Genomic DNA, 16,897 nt, shown 5'->3' with positions numbered 1-16,897 from the left:
CACATAATACAATTCTTTCTACATATAAGCAGTGATATTTCTTTTCTGTGTGACTTTACCTCAAATTTAAGAATCTAGCATAGTTTTAATATATTAAAATAACTTCCACTTCTACTTTAAAACTCTTTTTCCTTATTAACAGTGATAATTCTTTTTTGTATTACATTGCCTCAAATTCAAAAATATCTCATTGTTTTCATATGTTAAAATAACATCCACTTTTACATACTCTCTTAATTATATTTTTTCAGGATGGATTCATTTGTTTTAGCTGAAACCTTGAAGTACCTCTATCTGTTATTTGCAAACAAAGATGAACTAACTTTGGAGGTTGACGATTTTGTGTTTACAACTGAAGCTCATTTGTTACCTCTTAGTCTGGCTAGAATTAGCAATGCAAGTCTTCTTGATGTATGAAATCATTTACTGTATTTAACTTCTTTATTTTTACAACAGCTTCTCAAACATTTTTTGATCCATTATATTTTTAAATCTTAATGCATACCAAAATTGAAATCACTTTATAACAGAAATTGAAATATTATGTTTATTATAATAACGAAAAAAAACATTCATTTACAAACCTTTAACAATATCTGAACTCGTACACATTGTGGTAGTAAATTAAAGTTTTATTTGATACCCTCTGGTTTATGCGGGTTCATTTTAATTTTTTAAAACTAATGAATTATTAAGTAAGAAACAATATTACTAATTAAAAAATCATTAAAAGATGTTTAAAATGCTTCTTATAAAAGTTTTTTTTATTTTAAATACAATATTAAATCGGTACGCTGATTTAATAATATAATTATTAATGTATGTAGCTTATACAGTTCATTATCAGAAAGCCATTAGACAACGGAATTTTTTAAAATTTTATTAAAAGATGCCTATTTCTTCTTTAGACTGCTAGAAGGATTTTAATTTAAATTAATTTACATGTTCTGTTATAATTATAGTATACTATAATTATAAGTATTATACTCTAATATAATTTTATAAGTATTTTTATAAAATTCTGAAATATATTAAAGTATCCATTCTTTCCTACTGTCACCACAAAAATTACTGAAGTTAGGTGTAGTAAGTAATATTCACCTCCTGTGTAAAAAAATGATAGTTTCTAGCTTTTTAAAATAACCTGTAAATATGACCTATATTCTTTATTATCGCAAACCTTCAGCACATTAATAAGCTATTCATTTTTAATTTCATTTCTATTTCAGTCTCCAAAATTAGTGAACATTGATGAGAGTGTCACTGAAGATTTCACCCATAGTTGCCCTAACACTCATTACCTTTTCCCTGAAGGACGAAATTTTGCTCAAACTATCCGCATCCCTCTTAAAAATCTTGTCGAAGAAGTATGTCCATCTACTAAAGCACAGTAAGTTACTTTTTCTTAGGTACTTCTACTGGTTACTGGCCAAGGCCGTCTCAGTCAGTTTACCCCATCTAGATTTCTTTGATGTTATATTTCTTCATCTATTGACTCCAAAGTTTTTTAACCGCTTCTCTGCTCTATCTAACCATCTTATTCTATGTCTTCTTCTTTTTGTCTTTCCCTGTAGTGTTTGGAAGAGTATTTTTTAACAGAATTTTCATCGCTATATTAAAATACATGTCCTATACACCTTATTTGAGAAACCTTGATCATTTTTAATGTAAAATAATTGTTGCGACTGTTTTAATTTAAAATATTTGACTGGCAGGGATTTTTAAATGATTATTTTAAGCCTTATATATTGCTTTATTTTCTTTAATATAGTAGTGGTCAAAGAAGTTTCAAATTATATTTAAGAAAAATTTAAATTTCACTGTCGAAATTCATCTGCAACTTTTAATCTAAAATAAAAATCTCACGGCTTAATTAGAAGTTATGTTTTTATATATCTTATTGATATTTCAATATTTGCACATTGAACACTCCCCCCCCCTAACCTCCCAGTGTCTGCATTGTAAGAGTTAAATTTTTTTATTATTTTTGTCTTTTTTTATGTCTGAGTTTTACTACATTAGGTTCTTTGTATATTGATTGTAATTCATAATTATAACGAAATCTCTAGAAAATATTGAACACTAAACAGTAAATTTAATTTTCAAGATTTTGGAGATCATTTTTAACTTAAGTTTGCTGATATTTTAGTGAAATGATTGGTTCGCAATGGACAAACAATTATTAGTACCAATTACTGTCCCATTTAAATTATTTCATAAAGTTTCAATTATGCTATGTTTGTTAACCTTATAATTTTAATTTTTTTTAAAATTGTTATCTGCTCTTTTAAAAAAAACTTTGTTTTGTATTTCATTCACAATCTGTAATGTTTCTAATTTTAGCGTTAGAACTTTGCATGCATCTGAATTCCAAGGAAACAATAAAGAACATTTGGAAGCTGTTAGAAAGATGGGTATTACCGTTTTAAAACTAGGAGATGGAAAAATTCAATTAATTCACAATATTTCAATGGTAAATATTATTTTTGCATAAATTATATTAATAATATTCAACTTATATTGGAAAGGTTATTACCCATTAAAAACTTTTGTATCAAAATGTTTCTTTTTTATTTGACATTATTTGCTTAAAAGTTATTTTTAAAGGAATGTCCTGTAATAAATTATTAAAATGCAGTTTTAGATTTTATTCGCAATGATTAAAACATTATACGAATTGTATAATTGCATACAAATGTATTTATTTTAGTATTTGCTAGATGGTTTTGCTATTCAATTTAGTTTCCTTAGCTTTTAATAACTTCATCTTTATTATATTTCTTTTATTCTTTCTATTCTGCTTTACCAGTTGATCACTTTAGAGAAACCAAAAATATAGGTACCGGAAAACAATTTTTTCTGGCTCTTACTATATTTTCTGAAATCAGTGATATTCAAAGGGCAGTTTAAGGTATATTTTGGTTCTTTAAGTGCAAAATAAAACCGTGTAAGCAAATTTTGAATATAATTAATGGCAATCAATGTGGATTGAGATATTTTACATTGTGTTTGCCCTTCTCCAAACCAGCATCTAAATATATTTTCGCGTGCAGTGACTTTGTAGCCACAGCTAGTGTTACATTTCAGATTACATAACTAACTAAGTTATTCTGTTTTTTTTAATGTTAAACTTATCAGATCCTCGTTGTCTTATTTGTATCATTAAAAAAAGAGTTAACATTGCTCTATCATTTATTCTTGGGATATATTTTTAGGCTGAATCTTCTGAGAGGGCTCAAGAAGGCATTATGTTCATGCAGGAAATAGTTGGACAAACAACAGGTCTATACCACTTGGGTTCATTGGGTATACTTTTTACATGACAAAAACATTTTTTGTTATTTATTAATTTTTTGTGCATGATCACTGTAAATTTCTCCCTAACAGATGATTACCAGACTGTCTACTTTCATGACGAAGGAAGTAGTCTCAGAGCGTTGCTGACCGCCTGCCCCGCTAAATTTGGAATTGACCTCAGAGGGAAACCACCTGTAAGTTTCTTAAAATATCAATATCTGTGTTTAATATTTTTTGTGTAGTTAAAATTAATATTAGCAAGTGTCACGGCTAGATGCAAACTTTCTTGACAAAATTAATTGTCGACCCCTATTTTTTCAAATGCGAAATATTTTAATTTTTACCTAAGGGTCTTTATCTATTTTTTCATTAATTTTGACTTCTATAGAGGGATTTAACTACATTTTAATGTATACACTAGTGTAAATTTACTTTACATTCACAGAATATGGAGGGCAATTTTTCTTTTATCAAAAATATTTTTTTTCTAAGTAAAATTGTGGAAAATTGCAAAAAATTTTAGCAAAAGAATTTTACAGAATGCCAAATTTGACATTTATATGGTTAACTGTTTTTTAACGGAAATAATAAATTTTTACAAAAATCATCTTACCCTGCTAAAGAAGTTGAATTGGTAATTATAATTTGTATATGTTGGAAACCACATTTACCTTGAAATGTAAATGATATGCATTACATTGTAGTGATATTCGGTTAATGGTAAAATGCCTTGACTGAATTGAATTAGAGTGATTTCTAAATAGTAGCTCTTAATTCTTTCAGTTTCTACAGAATTATAAAACTTTCTCAGCTACTCTTTTCAGATCACAACAATTCTAATAGAAAAAAAAATTAATATAATTTAATTTCAAGTATTCAAATTATTTTTTGCTTATGATGAAAATGACCAATGATAATTTTATTATTTTTATAGTAAAAAATTAAACCAAACATTTAATTTTAGCGGATTTGACTTTAAAAATAGCTATGTTTGGATTCTGAATTTAAGGGGAATAAATAGATAATGTAGTTTGTCATAGTAGTTAACAACAAGGTTATTCATATTTCTGGAGATAATCTAAAACCAAAATATAAACAAAAAGTTTTTCCATTTTAGTTGGAAGCTAAACTCCAAATTGCACGCCCTTTAAAAGCTTGCTCACCTATACAGAATGGTGATGAGCTTCAAGGTAAAATTGCCATCATAAAGCGAGGTGACTGCATGTTTGTAGACAAGGTATATATTTTTAATGTTTTTCTTTCTTAAACAATTTTACCAATTATTATGTAGTGAAATCTACATGTTGTGTTAAAACTGAAATGATTGCATATTATTATTTTAATGTAATATTTCTTCATAGGCACATTATCTTCAGCAGACAGGTGCTGTTGGTGGTATAGTTATTGGTAAGTTCCATTTAACAAACTTATTCACTAGGTGTGTATATGATTTCCTGAGATATTTGGATAATGTGTTATTGTGTTTTCACTTATGAAAAAATTTCTCCGGCTTTTACATTTTATTTTTATTTGAGACTTTAAGTAATGTTCCATTCATTTTTATGTTCCACTCATAAAATCTTTGTATCTCATAAAGATCATCATATCATGTTCATGTTATTATATACTCTCTCTCTCTCTCTCTCTCTCTCTGTATTTCTACTTTGCTAGGGATTTCTAAGATGAGCCATTTCCAAAGTTTTTATTTAGTAGTTCTATCTCCTATCAATGTTTTGAGGAAATTATTTTGATATCTGTGCAAAATAATTCACATTTCCGTGACTACTTTGTACTTATTTTTCTTCTTTGCAAAGAATTTTTAAGATAGGCAATTTCTGATTTTGTATTTCTCTCTCCCATAACTATCAATGCTATTTTGTTAAACTTAAAGCAAATATCTGTGCAGTTCTTAAAATATCTCTGAAATGGGCACTTCCCAACATTCTTTTTTAGAATTTCTCTCTCCTATTACCCTTATTTTGATGAAGTCAAAGCAGATATCTATGCATTTCTTAAAAGAGCTTTGAAATAGGCACTTCCCAACATTCTTCGTTAGAATTTTCCTCTCCTATTACCCTTATTTTGATGAAGTCAAAGCAGATATCTATGCAAAAGTATAAAATATTTTTGTACCACTCTGATGACTATGTTTCTATTTTCTTAAGGATCTCTGAGAGAAGCACTTTTCAAAGTTGGATTTTACTTGTCTCTCTTTCTCATCACTTCTCTTATCATCCTGACCTTTTGGCTATGTTTCTACTTCCAAAAAGATCTCTTAGAGGGGGTACTTTCCTATGTTCCTATCACTTTTACTTTGCTGAAGCCGAAACAGATATCTGCACAAAAGTGTGAAACATTTCCATTTACAAAAACATAGTGTAGAGCATGACATGTTATAGTCCCCCTCACTGTAAGAAGACTAAATTATGGTACATGTCTAAAAGTTAAAATTATGGCTACAAAAACGAATTTGTTTAAAAAAAAAGAGAGAAAAACTTTGCACCAATAAAGAAAAATTCAACACATTGACATCTGTACATCCCAAAAATGGCCGACAATTTAAAAAATTATGTAACAAATAGCAGAATTAGATGAAAATTTACAATTAACTGTGTTCGGCGTAGGAAAGAAACTAGTGTCTAATTGAAAAATTCATAATATCTACCATTACATGTACATAATGACGTTGTCTTAGGTCAAAACTAACAATTCAATTTTAATAGTTTCATGCAATAAAAAACATTATTTTATAATTTTTCCAGTTAGCAGCGCTGATGAGCTTGTTTACTAAATTACATGTTAGTAGATTTCTTGATGTTAGTAAATTTCTAGTTTCTTAAACAGAGGGCAGCAAATATATCTTTCTTTTTTTTGTAAATGGGAGGACCCAGGGATTTTAAAAGAAAATCCCTGGATATCTTTTGCGTCATCCAATATCTTGCATATCATTTATTTTAACATGAATTTTAAATTTAACTGAAATATATGTAAAAAAAATGTCTTTATATTAAATGAGTATTGTAGGTCAAATGACTCATGACTAATCATCATTCACAAGAAAAAATTTATAGGATCAATAATTCTGATTGAGGTTAAAATAAAAAAACATGTGTTTAGCTTTTAAGCATCATTCTAAAAATTTCTATTTGTTTGCTTGAATTTCTACAGTTAGATTTTAAGCAATTTTTTTTCTCTATCTGTAGATAATAATCCTGGTTCCAGTTTAAAGAAGACAAGATTATTTTCAATGGATGGGAATGGAAGGAATGACATAACTATTCCAGTTGTGTTTCTCTTCAGTGAAGAGGCTGCAATCCTTCTAGATGCATTCAAGAAAAACCAAGAGATAATTGTTGGATTAGCTTCTGGTAACTAACTTTTATCACTTTTTGTTCAAAGCTAATGTTATTTTATTTATAGGGAAAAATTAACCATCACCTCCTTCAAAAAGGCGACTAAATCTAAAAAAAAGGCAAATAAAAAATTGTCTACCAGTTACCACTCTTTCTGTCAAAAATGCGCCCTGTTGTCATTTTATTATTTTTTTAATAAGTAAGGTATCTTATGAATGTTTTAAAATATTCTGAAAATCGCTTAATTTTATGCTTGTTGCTCCTTCAAATTTTTCTTCATTTTAAAATCAAACCTTTTAATGTTTACTACATTTGAGAAATGTTTTACATTATTAATAGCATCAGTTTTTTTTTAATTGTTTACAGTTTTCAATTCTTAAAAAAGTTTTCTGCTGTTAAAAAAGCTACAAATGTTGACTGGCCAATAGAGCAACTCCATTATTTTGCCCTATAGGGGCCTGGAATGTATGCGACCTGAAGAATTGAGGCAACCATCTAATTTTGTATTAATTAAAAATCTGAATATTTAAGTTTAAAATTAGAGACAAATTTTCTTCTCCCCTAACCAGTTATCATATGCTCTACAATCTTCTTTCAAACTTTGAAAATAAATCTATTCAGAAAATTATACAAATTATTAAGTTTTTTCTATGAATTTAAAAATAAACTGACAATTATTTTGTTGATAATCAAATTTAACAAGCAAAGGGAATATCAATCAGAAAAAAAGAATAACAGTGATAAAAATAAAATGATTAGTTTTCTAAGCTTTTCAATACAATATTAATTAATTTTTTCAATGCAAAATACCAATACTGTATGACAAAATGACTTAATATAAGTCCCAGCAATCACAGATTAATCTCAAGCTTTGGTTGAGGCGCTAGAATAGAAAATAGAATACAGTAATTGTCAAACTGAATTCTCATCAAAAGTTATCAATTTTTCTGGTCCATTCAAATTAAAGACATTAAAAACAAGCATGTTTTTGACGTTTATTTATTTTTTGATTAAAAATAAATTGAAAATTATAATTGCCTTTGTATCCCGGTGTATAAGTTGACACCCTGCTTATGATTATTAAATAGCAAATTTCTGGTATGTAGGGTGTAAAAAAAAAACTTCACATGTAAAGAAAATATGATGAGCGAAACCAATTTTATACACAGCAATCGATTTTAGGTTTCTCTGAACATTAAGCTATTTGCTTTTTTGCAATAAAACTCAGCTAATGTAATCAGTAAGTAGAATTAATCTTATGTAACTCAGTAAGAGAACTGTGCCCAAAAGTGAAAATTCTTTACAATTTAGGGATAAAGTATTATTTTATTACTCTGTTTATATAATCATTTATTGTAAAATAAGGCTCATCTTAGAAGACTTCTTAGACAAAATATCATTTTACAGTAATTTGCATCATTTAATCATTTTACAGTAACTTGTAAGTTATGAAGAAAGTTTCTAACCATAGAAAATCTGAATAAAGAATTTTCTCAAACTTTTACCTCTAAAAAGTAACTAACTACATTCTGGGTATCTTAAAAATGGCCAAGTATTAAGAAATCAGTTAAAGAAAAATGTCAGGAGTGCTAAATGTACAGTTTAATATGTTCCGCTTGAGAAACCAGATACTTTTTCTCCTTGAATTTCAAAATTAGTTACAAAGTTCTTCAATCGATGGCACTGCTAGTTGAGAAAATTATATTTAAAAAAAAAAAAAAAAATTGTCAGCTGCAGCAACAACATTGCACAGTCTGATGTTTCTGGTATGGAGCATAAACATTGTTTTATAGTTTTTCCAGTTAGCAGTGCCATCTGTTAACAAACTTTTTCAATTAAATTTAAAACTTGAAGATGAAATTCATGATTGTGGACATAATTGTCAGATGCTATTATTTTTAAAAAAAAAGTTAATTAAGTAGTATAAATTACAAAATTGTTCTTTTCAATAGGGCGTTATGAAGGTGATGTTCACAATGAAGAAATTGCTAATGAATTCAACGAGGAACCCAAAGAAACCGATGAAGTCACATTTGTGGATCCCAAGTCTTCCACTAAAATGTTTGAAGCAGGAGGTTTTATTCTTGCTCAGCAAAGGGTGCAATCCTTGCTGAGCAAGCTTCACAATCTCAAGCAGTTCAAGGTCGACCTGGATCAGCTTGCTAGTCAAATCAATGACGATTTCATCAGTCCAGCCAAAAATGACAATGATGCGTATCAGCAAATAACTCGGGAGACAGACTTCATCGTTGCTTTGGAGCGACTCATGAAAAAGGAGAAAATATTGGAGATAGATCAAGATCTGCAGATCATATTGTCTCGTCTACGAGAACTGGTCAAAATGCAGACTTTCAACCTTAATGCCAAAGACAGATTGTTTTGTTCAAGTGCAGACACCAAGACTCTAAATCCTCTCATAAACAGAGGTGCTTTTATTGAATTTATGAGTTGTAAATATTGTCCTTTAAGGAACATTAAAAAATTATTCCACAAGGACTCAAAGACTTCAGTGGTGCCTGAAGAGAGTGTTGAAAGTAATGTATATGTTGAGAGAACTGGTAAGCAAGGATTGTCAGACAAAGATTTATGACGACCGTAGGGAAGTTTAAGCTTGTTAAAAGTTTCTATAACATTTGGTTTTTCATTCCCTCCATTTCAGGTTTTTGTTTTTCCATTTTCGCTCAACTCTATTTATTAATGAAAATAATTTCAATTATTCTTTATTTACCTGAATGATGTACAAATCATTGCACACTTGTTTTATCGCACACATGACTAACAATAATTGGAAAAATATGTATTTTAACCCTTTATGCTTTAATATTACTTTATAATACAATTGATTTAAATTGTGAATTAAAAGTTTTTCTGTTTTTATATGATATACAGAGTCAACAATTCCTTGCATAAGGCTCTAGTTTGCTGTGGCAAAAGATCCTTCAGGCCTTATTTTCACTTAAACGAACTGCGGTTTTGATTGAGTTTTTTGTTGGTAAAACTTTCTGTTAAACCTTCTGCTTAGGATGCAAAAACCTGCTATTCTGGTCTAGTTGTAAGCAAAACTCTAGCAAATATTTTTTACTCGATTGCTATTATAAACAGATCATTTCTTTAATTTGTAACTTACAAATGATTTTTTTTTCTATATTCTAAAGAAAAATTTTAATTAGCTTTGAGAAAGTTAGAATGTTTGAGAATGTTGTTGTCCATCCTAGTAAAAATATATTTAACTTTTCAAAAATTTCAACAAACAGGTTTAAAAATCAGTAAATTCTTATATTTAAAAATTAAAGAACCAATATACATATAAAATTATAAACAAAATCAGAAAAATATATTAAAATTTCCATTGAGTTAATAAATTGGAAAATCACTGCCATATAATTCCACATTTGTTATTGCACAAAATGGCTCGAATATCTCTGAAATAAGTAAAAATTTGTTTTTCAACATTACTAATTTCTAATTCTTCAGTATGAATTTTCTGACAATGTATTAGGATTACTCCTGATAATTCAATTCCATTATTTCACATTTACATGTTGAATTCAAATGTTTTTTATGATCATTTGAAGCATAAAGGGTTAATTTGCATTAGAAATGGAGGCTTTGTCCCTGCAAAATGTGTGTGTTATTTCTTTAAAATATGCTGCTGGGTTATGGTGGGGAAAAATAGTAGATAATAATAAATTTATGTGCCAGTAAAATGATACTTTTATTTAATAAGGGTAATATTATAATGAAATATAACCCTTCTGGATTGTAACTATGTTAAAGGCTCAAATGCCAGAAGATATTTATGACCTATGAATCTCATGCTAATTATTAGGTTTTAGTTTAATTATATTTATATCAAATTTTGATCTCATGTTAATAAACCTATGTTATTTTAATAGAATTTCAAATACATTTGTATTATCTAGTCTTTCAAATTCTGCCTCATTTTCTGCTTGCATTTGTATAATATCAATACAGTTTATATTTTTTTGTCGTAATAGTCACTACTTTTATAGGAATGTTACGTTTTTAAATAATTTTTGCCAGTTCTCTTATTTATTTTTTAAATTTAATTATTAAAATTACTTTAACAATTTTTAAAAAAACTTATGAATTCAAATTTTGCTAGTAAATTTTTTTGTGTAAAATGGACTAAAATAAACAAAAGAAAAAAATATTAAACTACAAATATATAAATTTCTTTTGCAATAAAGGGCCGTTCAAAAAGTACGTACATCTCGAAGGGGGGGGGGGATTTGCTATTTTGTACGGTTTTGTACAATGGGGGGGAGGTATTATACAAAGTACATACATTATAAGCATACACCAAATTAAATTTTTTCCTACACTCTCCTTAAATAAATTTTTAATTTTATTTAAAACCTAATTATTTTAATTTTTATGAGAAAGGGGGCTAGACTAATAAAATGTACATACTCTAAGACCTTATGTACGACCTTAATGTAAGACCTTATGTACGGTAATGTACGAAAGGGGGGTTAAAATTTCTCCATTTTTGTGTACGTACTTTTTGAACGGCCCCTAAATACTTTAAAAACACAAACTAGATATCTGCATGTCAAAAGAGCAATATGAATTTTGATTACTTTAATTCCATCATTTCTTTTTTAAAAATCTGCTTATTATTTTATGTTAAAACTCTTAATCATTGATGCATAAGTATTATTTAATTCAAAACTCATTGAATTGATTTTGTTTGAAAAGCAAAGTTGCAGCTTAATCTTTTGCTGATACATTCTTTGCTAATTTCAAAGTTATGACTATGTTATTATTCTTTACACCTCTTTTTCTGACTATCCATGACAAGTTTTTGTTCTATGTTTTCACATTAAACTGAATTATATTTATACACACAGTTAACTCCTGATTATTCATAAGCAAATTACCTGCTGCCTAGTTCTAAAACTTAAATCTTTTGTGTGATTGCTACAGTCAGTGCAGTTTTGGTAAAATATTATAGTGCTTCTTGCCTAATAAAATTGTGTTAATTTCATAAGAATTTTCTGTTTTAACCATATTTTGATAATATATCATACTTTTTCTATATATATTTAGGGGTGAAAAATTATCTTTGATCAATGAAAAAATTTTGTTATGTCAGTAACAATTAAAGTAGAGTTTTGAATTGCAATTAAATATATAAATAAATTACATTTTTCGACCAATTAGTCAGGCAAAATTCACTGTAATTGCCATTGCCACAATACTGTGGATAATCTGCAGTTATATATAAATTATTCTTTCAAATTTTTAGTTACTATTTATACAAATTTTTTGCTTGATTTGAGCTTTTTAAAATATATATTTCATTATTTTATATATTCTCAATAATACTTTTACTGCAAGTTAGTATTATTTTAGTTTCTGCTTTTTAAACCATTATAGAAGAAACTATTGAATATATATATATATATATATATATATATATATATATATATTGAATAAAATAAAATAATTTTTAAGTGTGAGTTATTTAATTATTAGCTTTATAAATATGCATGTTTGCATGCATTTTTATATTATGACCTAAAAAGGGTTTTTATCTAGTAATTATTTATACTTCTAAAGTTTACTGTAATTTTTTTATTACAAATTGTTAGTTATTATTATTGCTTGTGTTGTTTATTATTATTACTATATTTCTAGGTATATATATTATTATTTCTATAACTATTATGCATGTGGGACTTTTAAATTTCATATTAAGTATTATATTAATAGAACCGTTCTCTAAAGCAGACACTATGTTCTTCCAATTTTTTTTTAAATTGAAAGTATAATTGTAATGTTTCTCCTTTTCATGTATTCCTTTATCCTATGGTGTGCATTTTTATAAAGACGTTTTTAAAGAAGGTAAACATAATTTTGTATGTAAAAGTAATTGAGTTGATTTAATTTTGAAATTAAGAATTTAGTAGTTATATTTTAATAATTTGAATCGTACAGACATAATATAATAAAAATATTATACAAGAAAAGGATCGTTGAAAAATTGAAGCAAAAAAAAAATTATTTTGAATTTGAATGAATACTTAACTATTCATTATAATTTTAATTTCTCTATTTTACTAGGAAAAATAATAATTCTGAGCAAAATGTTTTGTGAAAGCTATGTTTCTATAAAAAAAATTTTTTTTTAAATATTTGTTGAGTCAAATAATTATAATTAATAAAAATGCAGAGGAAAAAGTTCTTTCTTTTAACCCAGATCAAAGTTCTTTGAAAAAAGATATTTAATTTTAGAAATATATTTTATCTTCGAGTAAACTCCTGTTTCTTAGTCTTCCAGAAGAATTATCCTATTTGCTTCTAAATATATACTTTTAATATATAATAATAATATTCTAATATATAATATAAGAGGGAAAAAAATAACACTTATACAAAAATATTTAAGTTTGGCAGCATTCCATTATTTTTGTTTCAACTTTTTCAGTATATAAATATTTTTATTTATTTATTTTTTCACTATATATTGGCTATTTGGTAAAATCCGTCTTCTTTGTATTACATTGGTGTAAGTAACATATTTATATTTTTTTTTGTTCCATTAGTTATTTAATTTTAGTTTTGTAAAAGCAACTAAATAAGTATTACTTTAAAAAAAAAGTAACAATAGCATTATATCTTTAATTCACTAAGAGAATCCTTGTTCATGAAACCATTGTTAAAGTATAAAATGGCATGTTACTAATTTTTTTCTTTTTTACTGTACTTTTAATCCCTATTACTTCGATGTTAGAAGTAAAACGGATTTCTATTATCTTGCTTAAAATTAAAATTCCTTTTGATTTAGAGACAGAAAGGAATAAGTCAGGCTTAAATATTATCTCACCTATTTAAGTGCCAATCACCCAGGGTCTGAAACTTCCGTAAATGACTTTTGTTATGGATTACTTTTTCAATCTAGATCTCTTAGTTTGAAATCAACTCAAAGTGTTTTTGACAATTTTACAAATTAACTGTCTATTTACCTTCTTTTTAACACCATGTCATTCTACCTTGGGCAAGAATAAATAAATATTTCTTATTCAAACACATTATGTTAGAGTGTGGAAAAAATATAGGTCAATTAGTAATTTGGTGAAAGGCACATGCCACTGTGTTGGTTTTCAATGTAAAGAAAGAGAAGGATTTAACCTTTAACTCCCATAATAAACTTTTCCCAGGTTAATTGTTTTTTTTAAAAGCCTCTTTATCATTTAAATAAATACAAACTAGAATTAAAAGTTTTAATATTTACTGTTTATAATCTGTTTTATTTTCTTAAAATATATATTTTATTGATCCTTATTTTGCAAAAATAATGAAAATTTTTCCTAGTATCAAAAACAAAAATAACATTAATATAGTTAGTTGAGTATTAATTGATTTTTATACATGATTGCAAAACATATTTAAGACTCATCTGTATTATTTTGAACAAGAGGGAATTTTATGATAAGAAGGGTATGGGTTAATAATATTTTATTGTGTTGTCTTATTATTTGTTATTTATTTTATGTTGGTTTACTTGGTAAAAAAAACATGGTGCTTTGTTTTTCTTACTTAGGTGTGTTGAAAAACGTGACATTTAATTCCACTTATTTCATAATCTGTGAGTTGTTGTTTTACAATTCTTTACTTACGAATAGTTTGGCTTTATTACATTTGTGTGCCAGATTTCGTAATATTTGAATTGTAGGAGGAGAAAAATTAAGAACTATGTAGTTAAATAGTTGTGATTAAATTATCTTAAATTGCTCAACCTTGTGTGTTTATATAAAGAGATTTAAATTATGCATCCTGCCATGTGACTTTGCAAAAGTGTAGGAGAAGGCAAGAAATAAGATTGTTGTGCAATGTTATTGTTCAATGTGTGTGTCTATTTGCAATTGTTGAAACATGGTTTTTCAAGAGAATACTTTCTTGATGAAAAATGTAAAAATATAGTGGAAATTTTTTTTATATTTATATTTGATGAATTAATTTAAGGTTAATTTTGTTTTTAGACCTTATTTGCATTAGTATGCAGTGCAGTGATGTATACCAATGATATAATGGTTTAATTGGGGAAAAAATTTAGTTAATTTATCGAAATTTTAAATTTTTTTTAATGAGGGAAATAAATTATATTTAGTAATTAGTTTGTTTTTTGATAACATATGCAATTTATTATAAGTTAATTGAAAAATTTTGGCATTAATCAAGGGAGAAAAAAAAAGTTTTTTTAATTTGATATTTAAAAGCTATATTTTCTTGATTTCCAATAAATTTATCTACATAATGAAGTTAACTTTTCATTTATTTATGCAATGAAATTATAATAAGTTACAATCTTTTTTAAATAAAGCTGGTCATCTGGAATTTCTTAGTAAAAATTGTTAATGCTTTCTCTTCATTTAATAGTCCAGAAATACACACAAATATTTACATTAACTTATTGCATTTAGTCAATTTGTTTGAAATATTTCTTAAGTTTCAAACTGTTAAGTGTTATTTATGAAGCCATAGTATGTGTGAGAGAAATGTTATAAGACTGTAAATAAAAATTAATTTGTAATAAAATTTAATAAATCTACATATCAACTCCGTTGTAATGTTAATATTTAAACCATAGATCTTTTTCACTGTGTTGTATCATTTATGAACTACCTTGTCCACAAGTACTTAGTGTATTTTACAAATTGGAACTACTAACATTACTTTTATAAACTTCTTTAATCAGTTAACATGACTTAAAATATGTATTTCTTATTTTCATTATTCCTGTAAATTAGAGAATATCTTATAGTCAACAAACAAGAGCCACAGAGAGACCTAAAAGTTTTCGTGAAACAATCCCATTTCATAATAAAAGATGTTTTTAAAATTGAATTAAGAGAAAAGATAGTTATGTTATATTATCTGTTTTTGTTGATTTTATAACATAAGCCTGACCATTATCAACTTTTCAAAACTTTTAAGCGATTTGTCATGTTATATCAGTTAGTACAAATGAGTCATGTGTAGAAATATCAATACCTGACCTTTTGCATGCTATTATTGCGAAGGGTCTCTGGAAAGGATAATTTATGTTAATGTATGCTTATGCAACTGTGCTTTTTAATTTTTTAACTGCTTATTCTGCTTGTGCCACTTAGAATTCATCCACTGATGGCGGTCGGTCTTAAATGTACTGGATTACAGGGTTATTACGAGTATGCAAAATAGTAATCCAGATGTTGAGACATTAATTACAATCAATTGTAAGTGCTTGGTGTCAGAATAAGGTAAGTCCATATTTTCCAAATTTTTTTTAATGTGTTTTTGATTGCGGACAACATGGCTGTTAATATTAGAACAAAAAATGGACATAAATATCAAACAAACTCAGTCCTCTATTTATGGTGTGGTAAATAGTGTAAACTAGAGATATACCAAGTACCCAACCATATATTCTTTCCCTGGTGTTGGTTAAAAAAATATTTAAATACCAGATCCGGTTTTTTGTCTCAAAACCAGATACCGGGTACCCAGACTTGGCCAATTTTACCGAGTATCCAATGTCACGTAACACATTACCCCCTTCCTTCTTGCTCCTGTCAAAATGACAGGCTGAAGTTTCTCGTGCCCATGATATTTCCAGGTTGGACTGTATTTATGACTGATTATCTAATTTTATGCCCTTAACCATGTTTATTTCTCAATCTATACACCAGATGGCAGTACCATACTATAATGTGTTTCAACACTTATCAAACATATAAGCTAAAAACTAATCAAAAAATTAAAATTAAATATTAAAAATAAATCGAATGTCTTAAAAAGTGTAAGAGATTGTACTTAAGTACCCCTCAGTTAAGATCTAAGTAAGAAAAGTTTAATAGTTATCAGATTATTAAAATTTAAACCATGGTAGTTAAAATATTTTCCATTTAATAAACCGTCATTTTATTGCAATAATTTAAAACTTTTGAATAAATGCTATTGAAAATATGAGTAAATCAATTGAAACTTAATTATAAGTCCGCTATCAGCAGATGTCTTCTCTTCATAACAGTTTTACATTTAATCATTCTACATTCAAAAAGTCACACAAAATTTCTTTTAGAAACTTTTTTTTAAAGATTTAATTGGAAAAAAAAAACTTAAAATGAAAACACTTTTCTCTTTCTTTTTGTCAAGGTGTGCAATGAATTTTTTTTAAACTATATCTTGTAAAAAATGTATTCAATAGAAAATTAAAAAATTTTTAGATTTTTTTTTTT

General features: G+C 26.9%; 1 protein-coding gene across 3 annotated transcripts in view; it reads left to right on the top strand.

Annotated features, from left to right (window-relative positions):
• Positions 1-10,307, top strand: part of Edem2 (ER degradation enhancer, mannosidase alpha-like 2) — a 47,493-nt gene extending 37,186 nt beyond the window's left edge. The window contains exons 14-22 of one of the 3 annotated variants that reach the window (XM_016060648.4): positions 252-411; positions 1,230-1,390; positions 2,344-2,473; positions 3,216-3,306; positions 3,388-3,491; positions 4,415-4,534; positions 4,659-4,704; positions 6,501-6,665; positions 8,603-10,307. In XM_016060648.4, coding sequence (XP_015916134.2) covers positions 252-411; positions 1,230-1,390; positions 2,344-2,473; positions 3,216-3,306; positions 3,388-3,491; positions 4,415-4,534; positions 4,659-4,704; positions 6,501-6,665; positions 8,603-9,240 — 1,615 coding nt within the window. In that variant the 3' untranslated portion in view covers positions 9,241-10,307. The remainder of the gene's footprint in view (positions 1-251; positions 412-1,229; positions 1,391-2,343; positions 2,474-3,215; positions 3,307-3,387; positions 3,492-4,414; positions 4,535-4,658; positions 4,705-6,500; positions 6,666-8,602) is intronic. The other 2 variants (XM_016060650.4, XM_087159342.1) reach the window with 2 other exon arrangements.
• The last annotated feature ends 6,590 nt before the right edge of the window (positions 10,308-16,897 follow it).

Source organism: Parasteatoda tepidariorum, chromosome 3 (genome assembly GCF_982258835.1).
Source record: "Parasteatoda tepidariorum strain Cologne lab strain chromosome 3, Ptep-v5.0, whole genome shotgun sequence".
NCBI lineage: Eukaryota > Metazoa > Arthropoda > Arachnida > Araneae > Theridiidae > Parasteatoda > Parasteatoda tepidariorum.
The sequence above is the reverse complement of the archived record's forward strand: the minus strand, read 5'-3'. Positions and strand labels throughout refer to the sequence as shown.